At 42.3% G+C, this 16,857-nt stretch overlaps 1 protein-coding gene across 1 annotated transcript in view; it reads right to left on the bottom strand.

Annotated features, from left to right (window-relative positions):
• The window catches only part of LOC115097189 (fer-1-like protein 4), a 359,866-nt gene that overhangs the window by 73,718 nt on the left and 269,291 nt on the right, over positions 1-16,857 (bottom strand). Inside the window, exons 30-33 of the mRNA XM_029612774.1 lie at positions 16,544-16,647; positions 16,068-16,199; positions 15,010-15,049; positions 1,411-1,517 (exon numbers count right to left, since the gene is read on the bottom strand). Of these exons, the coding sequence (XP_029468634.1) occupies positions 1,411-1,517; positions 15,010-15,049; positions 16,068-16,199; positions 16,544-16,647 (383 nt within the window). The remainder of the gene's footprint in view (positions 1-1,410; positions 1,518-15,009; positions 15,050-16,067; positions 16,200-16,543; positions 16,648-16,857) is intronic.

Genomic DNA, 16,857 nt, shown 5'->3' on the forward strand with positions numbered 1-16,857 from the left:
AAAATAAAATGAAAAATGTCATTTTTTTGTGTAATTTGCAATCTGAAATGGCACAAAATGAAATAATTTTGTTGTCCCCCTGTTTTCAAATGATAACATATCCCCACTACATCATACCCAGGACCAATCAAAAGCACATCACCATTCCTAGATGCAGTTGAAACCACTGCACAGCACATTACATCATACCTGAACTCAATCACAAGCCTCCTGCCACAACCAATACACCAAGCTTGGATCCTGCTACAACCACCATACCAAATCTAATCTTTAATAGAGCTAACCAGATTCTATTAAATTGTATGGATGTTTTGACCTGTTCAGATGTTTTGACCTGTTCAGATTACATAAGAACATAAGAACATAAGAAATTGCCATGCTGGGACAGACCAAGGGTCCATCAAGCCCAGCATCCTGTTTCCAACAGAGGCCAAAAACCAGGCCACAAGAACCTGGAAATTACCCAAACACTAAGAAGAACCCATGCTACTGATGCAATTAATAGCAGTGGGTATTCCCTAAGTATAATTGATTAATAGCCATTAATGGACTTCTCCTCCAAGAACTTATCCAAACCTTTTTTGAACCCAGCTACACTAACTGCACTAACTACCTTCTCTGGCAACCAATTCCAGAGCTTTATTGTGCGTTGAGTGAAAAAGAATTTTCTCCGATTAGTCTTAAATGTGTTACTTGCTAACTTCATGGAATGCCCCCTAGTCCTTCTATTATTCGAAAGTGTAAATAACCGAGTCACATCTACTCGTTCAAGACCTCTCATGATCTTAAAGACCTCTATCATATCCCCCCTCAGCCGTCTCTTCTCCAAGCTGAACAGCCCTAACCTCTTCAGCCTTTCCTCATAGGGGAGCTGTTCCATCCCCTTTATCATTTTGGTTGCCCTTCTCTGTATCTTCTCCATCGCAACTATATCTTTTTTGAGATGCGGCGACCAGAATTGTACACAGTATTCAAGGTGCGGTCTCACCATGGAGCGATACAGAGGCATTATGACATTCAATTAAAATCATCACAGTAAACCCAAACTCAGTCATAACACTAATCCTGTAGTCAGACTCAGCCATTCAGGACAATCACATCACCAATCACCGTGTTAAAGATGAAAATATCTCCCCACACCAAGAAAGGAAATGGCTTCTCTATGTCCCTGACCAGGAATGGCACCGACCACCATGATTCTATACTACAGACAAACAGGGGATGGCAGCCCACACCACCAGGTACAGTAATGATGTTCCCTTCCTCCCAAGTAAAAAGGGTTTTAAATATTGTGTTAAAAAAGATAAGCCTTGTGCAGCCAAGAGGAATGAAATAGAACAGTGCTGTAAGGGAAGGAGTATGTCTTGACTCCTGCAGAGAGATGAGAGAGAGAGAGAGTCATAGGCTCACCTTTAATGTCGCTATCAATTTTCTTTTGGTCTTTACCATCTCCTCTTCAGCATTGAAATCGTCTTCAGCATCTACATCAATCGAGTATGCATTCAAATTCCCACCATCTGCATATTCCATAAGTAACAGAGAAAAGTACACAGCTTTTAAGGGACAATGTTCAAAACTATGTGGGCAAGTGCAAAGTATCATGATGACTGAGATTAAATTTTTTTCTGCTGCTTTGAACTTTTGTTTGCTGTTACATGCCCTAGCCATTAGTGTGACACCCTTTGGGCTTTATTTTACCTGCCATTCAATGCTGGTGAAACTTTTATTTTTGAACAGTCTGGGAGACTATATGTGGTGCTTGTGCTTGTTTTGTTTACTGGGCTGATGCACAGAAGATCCCCAACAATGAAAAACCCTAAAGGCCTTGAAGAATTTAAACATTTCCCTCACTATGTGGTAACCCCGAGAAGCCATGAGCCTTCCCATAAGCCCTTGTGCCCAGGACTGGATCGGAACAGGGGATACACGCACATTGGCACAGCAGTAGCACGCCGAACCCCAAATAAATCAGCATTTCTAAAATGAGGGACACTGTAATCACTGCAAATGATGTATTTTCTGTTTGTGGAGGATGTAAACAAAGAGATGCCGAAGGTCCTCAAAATAGGTTTATTGATAAAGCAATTGTCCAGTGAATGCCCGACTCTAGGCCTGAGTTTCGCCCAGTTAAGGGCTGCTTCAGGGGCTGTTAAAAACAAATTGTCTCATTTGACAAGCTGCACTTTGAATCTCTAATGCCTCAGTCAAGGTGACATCAACAATGAAATCCAAAACATTGGTAGCGGGTCTGTAACTATCTTGTTGATATGCTCATTCCAGGATTTTCATAAAAAATCTCTAAAGTTTTCAACAGTGTGCGCACTTCAGAGTAGTTTGCGTGTAACAGCGGGAAATCAATATCAATATCATTCTCTACCGCTGGACCCTCCATCTGGAACGCCATACCCCCGGACCTCAGACAGGAAACCTGTCTTCTAACTTTTAAAAAGAAACTGAAGACATGGCTATTCTGCCGAGCCTTCCCTGCCAATAGCCCAACAGCCTGATTTAGAATTATCATGCCTCCCTCCCATTCTCCATTGTAAATAGTACTTTATTTACTGTATATAGTAATCTATCTTCGTTCTCCCCCTCTTTTTTTCCTTCTCCCAGTTAAGGCTACCTTGTTAGAATGTAACTTTCATGCTCCTTCAAATTGTCACTTGTTATATGGTTGGTTATAGTTCTGCTTTGTTCGATGTAAACCGAGTTGATTTGATCTGTATCAAGAAAGTCGGTATATAAAAGCCTTAAATAAATAAATAAATAAATAAATAAATAAATAAATAAATAATCAACCCATCTGTTGAAGTGCTTTAACTTCAATCTCAAATATGTTAGAGTACACAACGAATACTAGACTCTTTATGACACAGCCAGTCTGATTGAAAGAACCTGAAGTGCACAAGCTCAGGCCTAGAGTCGGGCATTCACTGGACAATTGTTTTATCAATAAACCGTTTTTGAGGACCTTCAGCATCTCTTTCTTTACATCCCTCATGGCTTTGTTAGACCGACTTCCTTCTTGTTTTTTGGGCCCTTTTCTGTTTGTGGGCCACACACACCAGAACTTAATTATACAAAGTAAAATCTCTTTAATTATTCGATCAGACATGTGGGATGAAGCAGAGCTCGCTGAGACAATGAGTGCAGTGAGACTTCATTTGGAGCACAATGTCCAAATCTGGAGACTTAACCTCTAAAATTGTAAAGAGACAGTCCAGAGAAGGAATACCAAGATTTTGCAGGAGATATGTACGTGTCTTGGCCCGGCGTGTGCCGTGTGGATTTAAAAAACTACGTGATTACGCGCATATCTCCTGATACGTGCATAAATCATATTAAAAAATGGGGCGGTGCGGGGGCAGGGTCTGGGCGGGGCATGGGCATGGGCAGCATGGGCGGGCCGAGTCTGTAACATAAAGTCTGTGCAAAAGTATTTACACGCACAAGCTCGTGTCAGGGTCCCCTACCGCATAACTTTATTTCTGCTATGGATGGCCTGTAAGTAATAAAATAACAAAAGCTAGGCTAGTCAGCGGGATTTTAAGGGTTGGCACTAATAGGGTAAAAGGGAAGCAAGTTAGCTAAGAGGTTTAGGAAGTCCTCTCCTTTACTGGGGCAAACTGGGAATGAATTGAGGAAACAGGTAGTTGCTTGGTGCACGCATCTTACTAACCCCCCCTTCCCCCACTTACGTGATCGAGGCGGCATTTGCGCGCACATGCATGCATCAATATAAAGTTGTGCACACATGTACGCATGTATAGACAATCTTATAGCAGGAGCATGTATGTGCGCATATGTTATAAAATCACTGCATCCATGTGCGTGAGCCAGCAAATGCACGCACATGTGCACATGCATGCAAGTCTTAAAATTCACCTCAATGTGTGCCAAGAGCCTATAAAATGAGACTTAAGGACCTCTATTTGTACACCTTAGAATAGTGTTTCCTAACCATCTCCTGAAGGCTGAAGGCACATCTAACCAGTCGGGTTTTCAGGATATCCATAATGAATATGCATGAGATCGCTTTGCATAGCCTGCCTCAGAAGAGAGAAGAGAGCAGGGATGTAACAGAGACATTTAAATACCTCAAAGATATAAATGTACAAGAAATAAACATTTTCTAACAGAAAGAAAGTTCTAGAACAAGGGGGCATGATATAAGACTAAAAATGAATAGATTCATAATTATCATAAGGATATATTCTTCACAGAAATGATGTTGGAAGCATGGAGCAGCCTATCAGTGGATGTGGTGGAGGCTAAAACAGTAAAATAAATCAGAAAACAGAAACAGAGAACATGACAGCAGATAAAGACCACATGGTCCATCCAGTCTGTCCACCCACATTCCCTGTTCAGCTTTATAATCCTTTGTGCATGCTCCATTTTTTCTTGAATTCTGATACAGTCCTTGCCTCCACAGGGAGGTGGCTCTATGAATGCACTACTCTTTCTGTAAAGAAATATTTCTTTAGATTACTCCTGAGTCTACCCTCTTTCACCCTTACCCCATGACCCCTTGTTCCAGAGCCTTCTGTCTATTGAAAGATGCCTACCTCATATGCATTTATTCCTTGGAGGTATTTTAGTATTTTAATTATATTTCCTCTTACCCTCCTTTCCGCCACAGTATACATATTTATATATTTGTGTGTCCCCATATGATTTATTATGAAGATCAGTGATCGTTTTATATCTGCCCTCTGGACCAAAACTATTCGATTGTATCCTATTGAGAGTGCAGTCTCCAGAATTCTATCTAGTTTTCTAAATGAGATCTCACCAGAGACTTATACATAGGCATTATCACCTCATTTTCTTTTTTTCCTCTCCCTGTGTACCCAAGCATCATTCTAGCTTTTGCCACTACATTGTCTACCTGTTTGGTCACCTTAAGATCATCATATATGATCACCCCCAGACCTCACTCTTGTTTTGTGCACATAAGAACTTTACCCCCTACTGTACTGCTCCCTTGAAGTTTTGAAATCCAAATGCATAATCCTGCATTTTTTAGCATTAAATATTAGCTACCAAACTCTAGACCATTCCTCAACTTTACTAAATCCCTCAAAAATATAAGAACATAGGAAACATAATACTAAGTCAATCAAAGGTCCATCAAGCCCAGCATCCTATCTCTGACAGTGGCCAATCCAGGTCACAAGTACAGGGCAGAATCCCAAAGAATAGGTCCAATCTTTTTTGATCATAACCAGAGATAAGCAATGGCTTTCCCAAGTCTACACAGTTAATAATGGTTTATGGCCTTTTCTTCCAGGAACTTGTCTAAACCCTTTGTAAACTCAGTTATGCTACTTTCACCACATCTTCTGGAAATATATTCTACAGTTTAATTGTGCACTGGGAGAAAAAAGACTTTCTCCAATTTGTTTTCTATGTGCTATCTATTAGCTTCATGGAGTGTCTTCAGTCCTAGTACTATTTAAAAGGCTATATAACATACCCTGTTTACCCATTTCACCCCACTCAAGATTTTATAGACCTCTAACATATCTCCTCTCAGCCTTATTTTCCAATCTATAGAGCCCTAATCTGTTTAGTTATTGTTATAGGGGAGCCGTTCTATTCTGTTTAACATTGGTTGCTCTTCTCTGTACCTTTTCTAGTTGTTTTATGTCTTATTTATTTATTTAAAATATCTTATTAATCACTTCCCCGATACAAAGATCACCTGAGACAATATACAAAGTCAACAAACATAGTTCCATCAGATCACATGAAACAAGACTATACAATCTACACATATACAAAATATATAAAAATTCATTAAAAAAAACAAAGAAAATTACTGCTATATAGTATAATTCATATCTTATTCCTATCGCTTAACCTCCTAAAAGAATATCGTTTTGTTCTCATGAGAATAGCCATGTTTTAATCTTTTTACAGAAGGTTAGTTACGCTCTAGTCCAGGGCTTCCCAAACCTGTCCTGAGGATCCCTTCAGCTACTCAGGTTTTCAGGATATCCACAATGAATATGTATGAGATGAATTTGCATATCATGGAGACAAATACTGAGTTATAAAGGAAGAACATACAAGACAACACTTTAGAAATGTCAGCAATGGCACTGTGGTGGATATTAAATTTAAGTCCCTAATGCAGTTCAATCAAAACATGATAAAATGTCAGGCATGGCATACTGATGAAATAGGGAAATATTTTTGCACCTTTATACCTGCAATACCAAAATTGTCTTAAAAGAGAAACACAATATTTTGTTGGAAACCAATGGACCAATATATATATGACTATACTACAAGGGGAATAAGTGAGCAGTAACCTACACATGGATGTTATGATGGTTTTTATTTATACAAATAATTCTATTTATTTATTTATTATTTTTATATACCAACATTCGATCTCAATTGAGATATCACACCGGTTTTACATTCAGGTACTGTAGGTATTTCTCTATCCCCAGAGGGCTTACAATCTAAGTTTTTGTACCTGATAATATATATTTGTGCTTGTCTGCTCATGGTAAGAAGTAAAAAGTAAAGGAAAAGAGTAATTTTATATTTATGCAACAATGCTTTTAAGTTTTATTCTGACACTATTTTATTTTATTATTTACTTAAACTTTTAGTATCATTTTATAATAATTTGAATTATAATATTGTTATTTATATTTTATTGTGTGATTTGTAAACCGTTGTGATGGTACCCCCAAACGACGGTATAGAAAAACTGTCAAATAAATAAATAAATATCAAGTACTAGTTAACTTGGTTTATAGCATGTTGCATTTGAGTTGAGGGACTCTATTTATGTGATAACTTTTAAACAATATCCATGCCTGATGTAAACTTAAGTTTTACATCTGCAGCATTTAGTTTTTTTCTGTTTTCCTCATTTTATCATAGTTTCCCTTTTAAAAATTAAATGCTAGAGCAATAGTTTTCCTTAATATCCTTCCTTGCATCCACAGGTTCAGCTTGAAATAAATTATCTAACATTTGCAGAACTTGAAAAAAACTTGATGATTTATTTTATGATCGTTTTGTTACTTTTTTATTAGAGAATATTTCTTAGATTTTTGTTTTAGAGGATATTGCCATTAACGTCTGATTAATGCTCTTATACTCTTTTAGGGTCATTTATCAAAATGCTATAAGGTGTTTTTGCATGCAAAAGTACCATAACATATGGTGCGATGCAAATCTGAAAAAGAGGAGAGGAGAGGAGAGGAGGGGAGAGGGGAGAGGGGAGAGAGGGAGAGAGGGAGAGAGGGAGAGAGGGGGGGGGGGAGAGAGAGAGAGAGAGAGAGAGAGAGAGAGAGAGAGAGAGAGAGAGAGAGAGAGAGAGAGAGAGAGAGACTAGCTATAATGCCCTAACACTAGATAGGTATTTTTATGCCTCCCATGGCCCACCTAGTAACTCGAGGTGAGGTTTAGGTATTAGTGTAGGGGTTAGGGGCCATTTTGACATTCAATGTGAGATGTACGAACAGAACAGTTCTCTCTTGTGAAGATCTGATGACCTTCGGAGTGAGGAAACTCACTCAAAAATGATATTTGTGCAATGTTCTCTCAACCTAGCTTGATGGACTCTCTACCTGGGTAACATCAAGCTAGGTTGAGAGAACACTGCACAAATATCATCTTTGAGTGAGTTTCTTTGAGAGAGCTCCAGGTAGCAGCCTTACAGATGTCAGCAAGTGGCACCGAGGGTAAGTGTGCTACTGATGTTGCCATGGCCCTGATAGAGTGTGCCTTGACACGGTCTTGAAGCGGAATGCCTGCCTGCTGATAGCAACAGGAAATACAGTACGCTAACCAGGAGGAGATGGTCTGCTTTCCCACAGGTTTACCCAATTTGATGGAATCGAAGGAAGCAAACAATTGAATGGATTTCCTGTAGCCAGCCTCTTCATGAAGTCATTCTTGGCTCTCTGACCTAGCCACTCTTACCTTGTCCATGCCTTGTGGCCTCTGGGTCTTCCTGTATCTTGTTCCTTGTTTTGCGGCCTGTCTAAGCTTCATCTTGCCTTGTAGCCTCTTGGCCTTCTGTCTTCTTATATCTTGCTCTGTGGCCTACTCAGGCCTTCCCTTGCCTTGTGGCCTTCAGGCCTTCTGTCTCTTTGTACCTTGCTCTGTGACCTACTCAGGCCTTGCCTTGCTTTGTGGCCTCTGGGTCTGCTCTTACTTTATACCTTGCTCTGTGGCTTACCCAGGCCTCTCCTCATCTTGTGGCTTCTGGGCCTTATGCTTAGAGACCTATGGTCTTCTGTATTGCTGCCTTCAGGCCTCAGTGTTTTTGTTCAGTGTTGTCTAATCCTTGTTCAGTCCCAACCTGGTCTGTCTTGTCTAGCCCTGCCCTTATCCTGACTTGTCCTGCCCTGCCCAGTCCAGTTCCTAGTATGCATGCCTTACCTTGCTATTGCCTTGCTCCAGTCTGTATCCAGCCCCAGCATTTACTTAGTATCTGCCCAAGCCTGTGTCCATATCAAGGTCCAAAGTCCCAGACCTTGCTCAATGTCCTGTTCAAGCCTGTGTCTCTATCCAGTCCTAGTCCCTGCTTAGTATCCTGTACAGCCTGTTCCAGTATCCAGTCCTCAGCTCCCTGCCTGTCTATACCTAGACCTTTGTTTCCAATCTGTCTCTGCCCACAATGTCCAGCCTGTGCCAAACCTCAGTTCTAGCTCATATCTGCCCTGCCTTGCCCAGCCTTGTCTAGCCTCAGCCAGCTAAGCCCTACCAGTCCTCAGAACCCAAGGGCTTGTTCTGCAGGGGAGGGGCTGACTAAGCAGAAGGCCAGTCCAGCTTCCATCCGTGACCATCCATGATGTTCTGCCGCCAAAGCCAAGCCCTACTGGCCCCCAGAAACCAAGGGCTCAACCTATGGGGGGGGGGGGGCTGGCTAGGCAGAAGACTGGCCCTTGTCCAACCCGCAGTCCTGTACCACACCTATGGGAGTGTATCCTAATCCTTGCCAGGCACCCCATGACATATTTACAAGCAGTGGCGTAGCCAGAAATGAATTTTTGGCTGGGCCCAAGGTTAATATGGGTGGGCATTAAAAGTCTGAGCCATGGAATTCATATTCATATTGATAAATACTTTCTCTCTCTCTCTCTCTCTCACACACACACACACACCTGACAATAGATTTCTAAATAATCTGCTACAGCTGTTATACAATTACACCTGTATTATGGAATACACTTAAACAGGAGCAACCCTGTCGATGAAAAGGCAACACTACAAATATTAAATCAGGCCCTAAAAACCAATACACCTCTTATTAGGAAAACAGAACTAGCAAGCAGCTATAGATCCCCACACAGAAATAATTGTAAAACTATACTAATAAGCAGAATAAATGTTTCACAACAACTATGAACAGAATAACATCCAACAATTAAAAACTCATAAAAAACTATTAAAAATTCTCCAAATACCAATAAAATATTTTTTAAAAAGCAGACACATCACATAATATTAAATAATTAAAATGGCAGTCAATCAAGAAAAAATAAACTTAAAAAGCCATCTTTACTTACCCCCTCCAGCAGCTCTCCTACTCCTCTTCCATGCAGGCTGTAGCACACACCAGAAGCAGCAGTAGTGGCTAAGCTCTATACTCATAGTCTTCTTCCTTAGGGCCCATGTCTCTCACACACACACACCATACCAGTCATGCCCCCCATGACCAGTTTCTGTCTCTCACACACCAATCATCTCCCAGTCTTTGACACACACACACACCAGTCACCTTCCTGAACAGTTTCTCTCATGCCATACACACACACAGGCTTCCCACTCCCGTGTTCCACTTACATATATGGGCTTCTCACTCTCATAATCACTTTCTCACACACACTCACCAGTCTCTCACTGCATGCTTGTTCTCTCCACATGCACAGGCTTCTCATTCCCATAATCACTTTCTCTCTGTTACACACACACACACACCAGTCTCTCTCTCATTTCCATGCTCGCTCTCCATGTGCACAGGCTTCTCATTCCCTGAATCACATTCTCTCTCTCTCACATTCACATACACACCAGTCACACCGTCACCTTACCAACCAGTCTCTCTCTCATGCATGCACACACACACACACAGGCTTCCCACTCCCATGCTCTCTCTCACATAATCAGGCTTCTCACTCCCATGCTTTCTTTCACATACACCCCCACAACACCAGGCTTCTTACTCCCATGCTTTCTCACATACCCAGATTTCTCACTTCCATGCTTTTTCTCTCTCACACATCAGTCACATCACATCCCTGACTGTCTCACACTCTCACATACACATCAGTCATCTCCTTGAGCAGTCACTTTCATTGTATCTCACATACACACACATACATCAGCTCTCTGACCAGTTTCTCTCAATCAACACATGCTCTCGATCAAATACATTCTCTCACTTACACACAGGCTCTCAATCACACACACATTCTTTCACTTACACACTGGCTGGCTGGCTGCTTCTCTCTCTTTCTCTCACTCACTTCCTCTCTCTCCCCCCCAGCACAAATGGTAGCTGCAGCTGCAGCAGCCTCCTCCGGCTCCAGCCCCCGCAGGCCAAGAAGGAAGAATTCCATCGGCCGCGGGAGGCTCATGATGCTATCTCCTTTCTCGATCCCCGGCTGCTTAATTGCTCGGGGGCCGATGCTGCAGTGGCCGCTGCTACTTTATCACGCGGCACGGCTCTTTCTTCTTCCCGTGCACGGCGTAGCACTTCCGGTTCCGGGGGGGGGGGGGGAAGTTGCAGGCGCGGGAAGAAGAAAAGGCCGGCCACGGGTGCCCCAGCTTCTTTTAGCACTGCTGCCGTTCCCACTGGGCTTCAAAGTGCTGATAGCCCGGCGGCAACAGCAGCAGGGAAGAAAGAGCTTGCCCCTTCACACTCATTTCCCTCCCCAGAGACCCCAGCACTTCTCCTGCCTCTTTTCCCCCCCCCCCCTCCTCCTCCTCCTCCTCCCTCCCTCCCTCCACTCACTCTTTTCCCCCTCCTCCCCCGGGTGACCCCAACCCTCCCCTCACTCTTTTCCCCCGGTCCAACCAATTTAATAAAGATTACCAGCCTTTCTCTTGGAAGTGTGAGGTAACTGTGGCTGTGCAATGCACCGCACAATGAAGGGAGCCAGCGTGCCGCGCGCCCGCACCACACGTGCCTTGGTCACCTGACCCGTGACCAGTCTGCATCGTAAACGTGCGTCCGGCACGGTGCGCATGCACAAGCTCCTCTTGGGCGGGTGGTGCAGTGAGCGGTCACGTGAGTCACGGCTGTTCAAAAAAGTAAACTCGCCGCCGATTGCCTGACTTTTTTTTTTCTTTTAGCTTTGCGTGCTGCCGATGCTGCCTGCACGCTGCCGATGCTGCTGCTGCAGTGGCAAAAAAATCTGGCAAAAAAATTTGGGTGGGCCTGAATGGAAAGTGGATGGGCCACTGCCCACCCAGGCCCACCCGTAGCTACGCCACTGTTTACAAGGAAATCATCATAAAAAAGATGCTCCTAGTTGCTAAACTATAAGCCTCAATAACAAGAATTGCTTCCTCTTATTTGTACAGAACAAGTTATATCTGAAAACAAATGGATCTTAAAATTCATTTTATAAATTCTCTAAACTTAAAAAAAGTTTTAAGCAGCCATTCGCTATTTGAATCAAGAGACAACTGGACCATTAATGTTGCTGGAAGCGACCTTTCAAGGAAACCAGATAGATCAACACTGTCAAAGGACAGATAAGATTGCCGCCCTCAGCGGCGTTCTTCTTGCTCTAGAGGACAAAATATACTTTGGAGATTGGTGGAATTGACATAGCTGGAACTTTCAAAACTTAAGAAACAGAGCTAGTGGTAGGCTTTTGTATGGTTGTTTTATTTATAAAATTGAATCATACTTGAGGGAGGTGAGGAATGCTTCGCAGTTGGCAGAGAGAAGGATTGAATCAATGTGGAGGTTGAAATCCCCTAAGATCATAGCGGGGGAGTCTAAGTTTATATATTTGGCTATGGTTTCTATAATGGGGGAGGCATTGGTGTCTAGGAAGCCTGGCGACGCATATATGAGGAGGATTTGAAGCTGGTCAGATTTGAACAGGCCTAATTCTAATTTAGATGCAGACTTGGCTGGCTGTAGAATTAGCCTAAGTTCTTTTTTGGCAGCTAGAAGCAGGCCGCCACCTCTTTTTTTTTGTCTGGGAAGAGAGAAGAAATCGTAAAGATGTGTAGGTAGTTGGTTTATCAGGGCTATGTCTGTAGGTTTAAGCCAGGTTTCAGTTATAGCGCAGATGTCTGTCTTTGAGTCGAGGAGATAATCATTTAGAATATGCGATTTCTTTGTGAGAGATTGTGCATTGAATAGTGTCAATGAGAATAGTGCAAGACCCAGAAGTTGAGTAAAGGGGGAGATCATGGGCCTGGACACAGGACACTCCTTCCTACTAGTACTTCTGGACATCTCGGCTGCTTTTGATACAGTGAACCACTCCATTCTCCTAAAACGACTTTCAGACATCGGGATACCAGGAACAGCCTTTAGATGGTTCGATTCCTTTCTCAGAAATAGAGGCTACAAAGTCAAAATCAATAACAAAGAATCCCCATGCATCAACTCCACATGAGGAGTACCTCAAGGCTCCTCCCTGTCCCCCACCCTCTTCAATATCTACCTTCTTCCCCTCTGCTAGTTGCTTATGAAACTAAAACTTAAACACTATCTCTACGCCGATGACGTACAAATCCTGATTCCTATAGCCGAATCATCACAAAAACACTAACGTTTTGGGACAACTGCATCCAAGATATCAACCTCCTCCTCACTAGCCTAAACCTTGTTCGGAATTCGTCTAAGATGGAACTACTCCTTATATCTCCCAACCACAGTGATAACCTTCAATTGACCCACACCAACACCCTGGTCAGCCAAGGAAGAGATCTCGGAGTTATAATTGATAACCAGCTAAATCTAAAGAAGTTCATCAATAACACAACCAAGGACTGCTTCTACAAACTACAGGTACTAAAAAGACTCAAACCTCTTCTGCACTTTCATGACTTCAGAACTGTCCTCCAGGCCATTATATTTTCCAAGTTAGACTATTGCAATTCTATTCTACTAGGTCTCCCCGCCTCCTCTACCAAACCACTTCAGATGCTTCAAAACTTGGCCGCCAGAATCTTAACAAATTCTAACAGAAGAGACCACATCACACCCATCCTCAAAAATCTGCATTGGCTTCCTGTAAGCTTCAGAATCTTACACAAGTCCCTCACCATCATTCACAAAACTATCCACAACCGGATCCCTATCAATCTCATATGCCCACTCACACTCCACACCTCTTCAAGACCTATCAGAGAAGCCTACAGGGGATCTCTACACTCCCCTCACCCCAGCCAAATCCACTCTTCATTCAGCCACCAGAGAACGAGCCTTCTCAACAGCGGGGCCAACCATCTGGAATGCCATGCCCCCTGACCTCAGACAAGAACCCTGTTTATTGACATTCAGAAAAAGACTCAAGACTTGGCTGTTTCAACAAGCCTTCCCTTGATCCAGGCCCATCCCAGCCATAGTCACACTTCAATGCCATCTATTCAATGCACTCCATTACCGATACTATAAATGATTTGTTATTATTTTAGTTCTGAGTTACCTTCTGCCACTGGCTCTTCGCCTCCCCAGTTCTAGTACCCCTGTTATATTGTAACTTTTTGCCTTCCTTTATATATATGTTAACGTTATTACCCCTTGTTCCTTGTAAACCGATATGATATGATCTGTATCATGAATGTCGGTATAAAAAAGCACTAAATAAATAAAATAAATAAATAGATATTCTATGCCTATTTACAATAAATAAGAAAAGGCTAACTAGTATGTTTTATTTATTTATTTTTGTTTAGACTTTTTATATACCGTCGTAACACTAAACATAACCAGAATTTCATAAGAACATAAGAATTTCCATGCCACTGAGGTCCACTGAGCCCAGATCCTGTCTCTGACAGTGATCAGTCCCAAAAAGTAGATCCAATTTTTTGTTATTCCTGCCCAGGCATAACTGGTGAGTTTCCCAGAGTTACCTGGTTAACAACTGTTTATGGACTTTTCCTCCAGCTCTGCTATTTTTTGTGACTAAATCCTCTGGTAACAAATTCCACAGGTTTATCGTAAAAAAAAAAATACTTTCACCAATTTGTTTTAAATTTTCTATCTTTAAGTTTCAAGTGCTATTTGAAAGAGTAAATAATCATTCCCTATTTACCTGTTCCATCCCACTCAATCATATCCCCGCTCAGTTGTCTCCTCTCCAAGCTAAACCACACATCTTTGTTACCCCCATATCTCAATATCACAAATGCACACATAGTCTCCCGCTCTCACTCACACTTAAATATGCATACACACAGCTTCATTCTCTCTCACCCACTTACACATACAGAATCATATTCACTATCACCCATACACATACATACACTGAGACACTCTCTGACCAGCTGGCATGCACTCAATCCTCTGTTTATACAGATGTCCTTGTGTGGAGTGGATGAGTAACCTAGTGATTAGAGCAGCAAACTGAAAACAAGGGAAGCCAGGGTTCAAATCTTGCTGATGTTCGTTGTGACCTTGGACAAATCACATCACCCTCCATTGACTTAGGTATCAATTTAGGCTATGAGCCCTCTGGGAATGGGGAAATACCTACTGTATCTGAATGTAACTCACCTTGAGCTACCAGTGAAAAGGTGTGAACTAAATTTAAATAAGTTAAACACATGCACAACCACCCTCCATCAGACAGAGAGGCTGCTCTGCTTTCCTGCTATGGGTTTTCCACACATGACAGCTCTAAACAGAATGGGTGGGGAAAACCTGCACACAGCAGCAGTTACAACCCTATAAAGACCTTGCTGGGCAGACTGGATGGGCCATTTTGATCTTTTTCTGCCGTGATGAACTATGTTACTATGATGAAGTAATAATAAGTTCTCAGTATGAATCCTTACCTGGGTCTTCATTTTCACCATCATCATCCTCTGCATTGCACTGAAAAATAAACATCCTTCTTTGTTTAAAGAGTAGAAAACAGTAACAGCATCAGTATTTAAAATAACTGTTCCTTCCTGGTGCAGTTGACTCCACCCTCTTTTTTGCCCCTAGGGTGGGGCACTTGGTCCCACTGTATCATTTTAAATCTGAATTGACCTTTAAACTTTAGTAATTAGTTCTACTATTCAATTAATTCTCTACTACTAGTTTTCACAGTCCCAAGACCAGTGTCACCTAGAAGTCAGTTTGGCTTTTTCTGACATATATTATCCTCCTTGCATAATACATATAGGGGTAGATTTTAGAAGGTTGCGTGCGGGTGTACATGTGCACACGCTACCCGGCGCGCACACATGTGCGCAAGGGGGCGCACAATTGTGCACCTTGTGTGCGCTGAGCCGCGCTGCCTTCCCCCATTCCCTTCCCCCTAACCTGACCTTCCCACCCCTTCCCCTAACCTTTCCTCCCCCAGCCCTACTCTAACCCCCCTCAAAAGTTTTGTTTTACCTTTTGCGCCTGCCTCTGGGCAGGCGCAAGTTGTGCGCGCCAGCCAACTGCCGGCGCACGATCCCCGGCACAGCAGCAAATATGGCTACTATGCTGGGAGCCTGACCCTGCCCCTGCCCTGCTCCCCGGACTGCCCTGCCCCCTCCCGCCCCTTTTTGCAAGCCTCGTGACTTACAAGCATCCCGGGGCTTTACATGCGTCGCCGAGCCTTTTTAAAATAGGCCTGGCGCGTGTAACCTTTTTAAAATCCAGCCCATATAATGGCCAGAATCTGAATAAGGCTTTAAATATTTATTTCAAGATTTGGGCTTTTACAGAAAAGTTCTAACTCTGCTGGAGAATCTGATTCTAATCCCATTTCTGCCTCTTATAATTTGACATTTAACTTACCGATGCTCAAACTTATGCTAGTAGCTCTTTGGGGAAGGGACTCTGTAACGCTATGATTTGTCTTGTGCCTCGCTGTACACACTGGCATTGATATAATAAATCTTCCTGTTCTGCTAACCTGGCTGTACATTTCCTTTAAGGATTCGTAGTACTTTGACCACCAGTCCAGCTCTTCCTTTTCAGGCTTCTCCTCTTCATACTCTTCTTCTTTTTTTATCAATTTGCTAATCGGGATTTTCTTCAGAGGATCCTGCCAAGCAGAATAGCCACAAGGATTACTGTCAGCCAAGCTTAGGCCTTGCTAGCGGGTAGAAATTCCGCCTGGATGACAGGCACATAAAGAAATCACTCCAGTGCAGTGACTGACGGTGAGCCTCAGATGACACTCCCGGCCACTTCTCCTTATATTGCTAAGTGAAAGTGTATGAGATCACACTAAACACCGGCACCTTACAAGCTGATCATGTTTTGTCAATTTATGAGTCCTAAAAAAAAAAGGTTTTAACATGTGACTCAGTAAATTATGATACACACTTGTACGTTTTTCTAAAAATGGGAGCCCGAGAGTCTTCAGTACTGAACCTTCATACTCACCGCCACCAGGCTCAAAGGGTTGCGTTTGTTCTCGGCTCCATTTTCTGGCGCCTCAATGGTTATCAAGGCCTGTGAAGGACCTGGTCTTAGAGACACCTCTTGTGCTAAAACAACAAAAGTAATTGGGATGTTTCATTTTGCTGGTTTGTATCACTTTCACTATTGTTTCTCTAACATTGTTGTGATATAATGCTAGAATATAATTTTAAATATTTCTACTGAAAATAATAGAAAAAATAATAAAATCATATATGTTTTTAAATTTTAGTTTAACTCAGTTCACTAGGCCATTAATGTGTAACTTCTTTTATCCT

This window comes from Rhinatrema bivittatum, chromosome 8 (genome assembly GCF_901001135.1).
Source record: "Rhinatrema bivittatum chromosome 8, aRhiBiv1.1, whole genome shotgun sequence".
In the NCBI taxonomy this organism is placed as follows: Eukaryota; Metazoa; Chordata; class Amphibia; order Gymnophiona; family Rhinatrematidae; genus Rhinatrema; species Rhinatrema bivittatum.